Raw genomic sequence first — 4,250 nt, forward strand, 5'->3', positions numbered from 1 at the left:
CTGACTCCGCTGTCAGGAACTGTCATTTCTGACCGGCTACATACCAACAGAGAGGATGCAAGGATGCTGAGTATTTCAGTCATCGGAGAGCATTTCAGGGATGACCGTTATGTTAAACTGGATTATCATAATCTTGCACTCAAATAAGGATTATCGTAATTTGGTTCTGAAATAAGGATTGTCGTAATCTGACACTGAAGTGAAGATTAGCTTATTCTGGAAGGGGAATGAGGATTACCGGAAGCTGGCACTGAACTAAGGATTGTCATCATCTGAAATGAGGATTATCACGATGTCGACGGAGTATGGAGCATCGTTATCCGGGACTGGAATAGGAAATGCCATTAATTTCTATGAATTAATGTGATCTGACATTGAAGGTGGAATTACCGTGAACACGAAACTAAATAGGAATGAATGCGATCTCGCTTTGAAGTGGTCTGGAGTAAAATCTGCCCTAGCTCAAGCAGGAGAAGGATAATCCCGTCATCTCAACGCACGATTATCTCCTCCTGACATCACACTGTGTTGATTCGTGGCAGCCATGGCAACACCAGTGAGCTCAGTGCCGTAGCTTGCACCACCTTGAGGAGGGCGGAGGAGGGCAGGCAACTCTTGTTGACGAAACTATTCAAAGAACAGACTTTCGTAGCCTTAAGATCGCACGCACTTCGTCAAAGGCTCGACAGGCCGCCCTCGTGTCGTGCGAGTCTCGTTACCTACGTGTTTACTCGAGGACTGACATTAAACACCATCAAAACAGTTGAAAGTATGTGTCAAAACACCTCGTGTCACCCTAGTCACGTGGCTGCTCACCTCACGAGGATCAGGCTGTGAGGGGACGAATAACCAGCAGGAGAGTAATACAGTCTGTCTCGAGAGTCTGTTTACAGACGCACACACTAACACACAAACACATGCGCTCATCCACATTGCATACGCATGCTAGTTGGTCTGATTGGCCATTTCCCGCGAAGCCATATGCATTTCGTCATCTGATGCAGCGACCACCTTACTCAGCTGTCAACGCGTCGCTGATTCGTTCTCTCAGAAAACGCCGAGCCAATCGGAGCGCTCGGCGCATCCCGCTGCCCACCATGGCAAAGCAAGTGTGTATAGATACGGTGGCTTCTTCCAGTCGCCGCATTTCTTAAGTTTGCTGCCGTGTCGCGGTTGACACACAGCAGTGCTGCAAAGATGTCCCCGCATCTCTCCGTCACACCTGATGTCCGCACGTCAGTCGCACCACACTGACACGTCAGCTGCAAGACTCCAGGTTCACCTCAAAAGGACCCTCGCGAGTTTCGTGGCCGCGGAGCGCGTGTGCGTGCACGTGCCTGCTCGTGCGTTACGGCATTTTGCGCTCGCAGCATCACTGCACTGCTTGCCGCATGGCCAAAAGGCGACGGCCGGCCGCCGAGGGTGTGTGCGCTAACTGCTGTGCGCCTGTCACTATTTGCCGCCGAGGCTCACGAGGCTGGTCGAGGGAGAAGTCAATGAACACCGCAAACTCCACCTCCACGCTCGGACTCATCAAGCTAATTATTTCGGCGAGTGTTTGAACCCTGGCGGCCCTTGGCCTCCTCCTGAGTTGTAACCGGCGTCTACACAGCTGTGCCGGCAGCCACAAGCACGGAGAGAGCAGTGGTCAGTCACCTGCCACCATGTCTAAGAAGGGCTTGCAAGAGGAGGAGGTCGATTCCGTAGGCATCATGGAGGCTATCTACTTCCGGTTGCGGTCCAAGTCGTGTTCGGGCAAGCGGCCGGTCAGCACCGGTCAGCGTTTGTCCAGTCCCTGCAGTCCACCGTCCAGTGCCAGCCATCGACTGTCCAGCCCCTGCAGTCCACCGTCCAGCTTCGAGTCCAAGCGCCTGACTGTGCCTGAAGATGAGTTCAGGCGTCGTGCTCTCAGGTGAATACTACTTCCGTTTACCCGTCTGTAGGTAAAACATGTATTGCGCATGCCGACACCCACAGTAGTGTAGTACCCATGGCTGCGATATCGATGTACCTACTGTTTCTCTCTCTAAGTACAATATTCTAGAACTTACCGTTATGTCTTAACGGATTTGTATCATAAACGGTGTCCTGGTGCGATTTAGCGGACCTTTATGGCCTTGCTGTTAACGGTTATTGCTTACTGAAGAACGGCTTTAGGTCATTTGTGCCCCTAGCTGTGTTGAGTGTTAATATAATGTTAATGTAAATAACTAATTAAAGTGGTTTGTAGAGGAGATCAGTGTGGCTGAACTCTCTAAGCACCAGACTCTCAAACTGGTGATTGTTTTGCTGGTTTTTTTTTGCCACTAGCGATTCTCATCTAAGATGCTGGAAGAAACGATCTTTTGAATATTAAATACAATATTGTGTGTGTCTGTGTGTGTGTGTGACATAGAGAGAGGCGTGCGCCGTGTGGTAGACTAATGGCTAACCGAGATAATTTAACGAGTTTAAAAAAGACAGGCAGGGGAAGTCACGAAGGATGCGACCTACCGTGTGTTTTATGATCACCCAACGAGCATCCGATACTAAATATTCAACCCGGCTCACCGCAGAAGTAGGGGGATGAGGGGTAGGGTAAAGTCGGTCAAAGGTGAAAGCATGGCAGGCAGTTGTGATGCTGTGTTGCAATGTTCGGCCCTTCAAGGTGCAGTAAAGTGAGTCATGCTCACCCTTTGATAAGCAATCGTGTGGTGGGTGCCGTCAGATGCACACATTCACATCCACCTCACTGATGGCTTCCCACAGCACGGCCTAGCTGCCGCGTTACCATGGCAACATGGTCTCTGGACCACAGCGAGGCACTAGTCTCCGTGACTTTACGTCTGACGTAGCATTAATCACGTGATTCTGTCGGCCACCTAGGAAAGGTAACTCACTTCCGCCACTGCATGTGTGAAACGGATGAGGGGAGGTCACAAATTTTCTTTTTTATTTATTTCAGCAGAAATGTCTTTTGTGGATGTGATGTAATGGTCTGATGAAATTACAGCGCTGGGAATGTAGCATCCAGGCAATGTGGAGAGCATTACACTGTGTTACATGTGACATTATGGCCTGACTGTACGATTGCGCCATCTGGCAGTTTCAATATTGAGCAGTACAAATGCCTAACACTAAAAAAAAATAAAAATTGCCAGGGAACAACGAAGAGAGAGAGAGAACATCCACCCTCACTCACTTCACGAGAACTGTTCGACTTCAGTTTTTCTTTTTGGCCCGATCCGATCCGATCTCTCTCTCCTCCTCTCCTCTTACACCTTTGAGGAGGATGTAGAAGGTGGTGCACAGGTGGTGTTGTGTTACAGTGGGCGGACCAGCTGTCACCGCCAGTGGTATGTGGACACACAGCTCTGTATGTCCTGGTGTTAATATGGAGGATGGACAGCTTAGCTGTTTACCTATGTGATGTATCGTCTCTTACATACCAGGACAGGGCGCAAATGTTTCTCCAATATCTTTTTACCTGCTGCTTCACAACACGGTACCTGAGTTATTGCCTGTCAACATGCGGGCATCTGGTACTCAGCAATTCTTTGAGGGGATGGAAATAAGATGAAGAGAGGGACGGGTGCGCAAGCATGTGTATGTATGTGTATATATATATATGTGTGTCCTGGATAAAGGATCAAGTGAGAGAGTATTAGAAGGAAACACTCGCTGCGATGGTGATATAAATTTATATTGTTATTATTATTATCAACATTGTAATGTGTGAAGACCCAATGACAGATGGGAATGTGCATGTTTTCAGAGACAATTATTCCAATCCTTGCTCTCCACTTGCAGTTCTCTGCTCTCCTGATTCCTCTCGACATAATCGCCTTCCTGTAAACCCAGTTCCTTCCTCACATTTTTTAAAATCCATTCGTCCATCAGCCGTTCTTGTCTGCTTTTATCTTTGTTGTTTTCTCCGGATTCTTGTTTTATGGGTCACTTTGATTTGCTTTCCCTTCGTTATTTACGTCGGTTTCTTTTCTTTATTTATTTACTTTGCCAGCAACTGTTCATATCCACGGTCAAGGGTGTGGAGATGTCGCTCAGAACATGTGGACCTGTGAGTAGAGAAAGAGGAGAGACCAGGCCACGCATGTCTTTTGATGGCGTGCAGCCAGCTGAGCGGCCGGCGGGTCGGAACCACTCGAAGCCGGGTCTGGTCTTATCAGCGCGCACGCTCACCAACACACTTCCTGAACGCACTTCCCCCCCTCGTAGCCGCCTTCGTTCTTATAAAATATGTCTCTGACCTC

At 48.8% G+C, this 4,250-nt stretch overlaps 1 protein-coding gene across 1 annotated transcript; it reads left to right on the forward strand.

Moving 5' to 3' along the window:
• The first annotated feature begins 946 nt into the window (after positions 1 to 946).
• On the forward strand, positions 947 to 4,250 carry LOC112574915. The gene is made up of 2 exons (XM_025256290.1): positions 947 to 1,912; positions 4,001 to 4,250. Exons 1-2 carry the CDS (start codon positions 1,665 to 1,667, stop codon positions 4,059 to 4,061), a joined length of 309 nt encoding a protein of 102 aa, XP_025112075.1. The 5' UTR covers positions 947 to 1,664; the 3' UTR covers positions 4,062 to 4,250.

Source organism: Pomacea canaliculata, linkage group LG11 (assembly GCF_003073045.1).
Source record: "Pomacea canaliculata isolate SZHN2017 linkage group LG11, ASM307304v1, whole genome shotgun sequence".
Classification (NCBI taxonomy): Eukaryota; Metazoa; Mollusca; class Gastropoda; order Architaenioglossa; family Ampullariidae; genus Pomacea; species Pomacea canaliculata.

Bases quoted from the DNA above. Each gene is read 5' to 3' on its own strand.
- LOC112574915 (XM_025256290.1), top strand. From the start codon at position 1,665: ATGTCTAAGAAGGGCTTGCAAGAGGAGGAGGTCGATTCCGTAGGCATC. The intron at 1,913-4,000 runs GTGAATACTACT...TTACTTTGCCAG, and splicing joins TTCAGGCGTCGTGCTCTCAG to CAACTGTTCATATCCACGGT.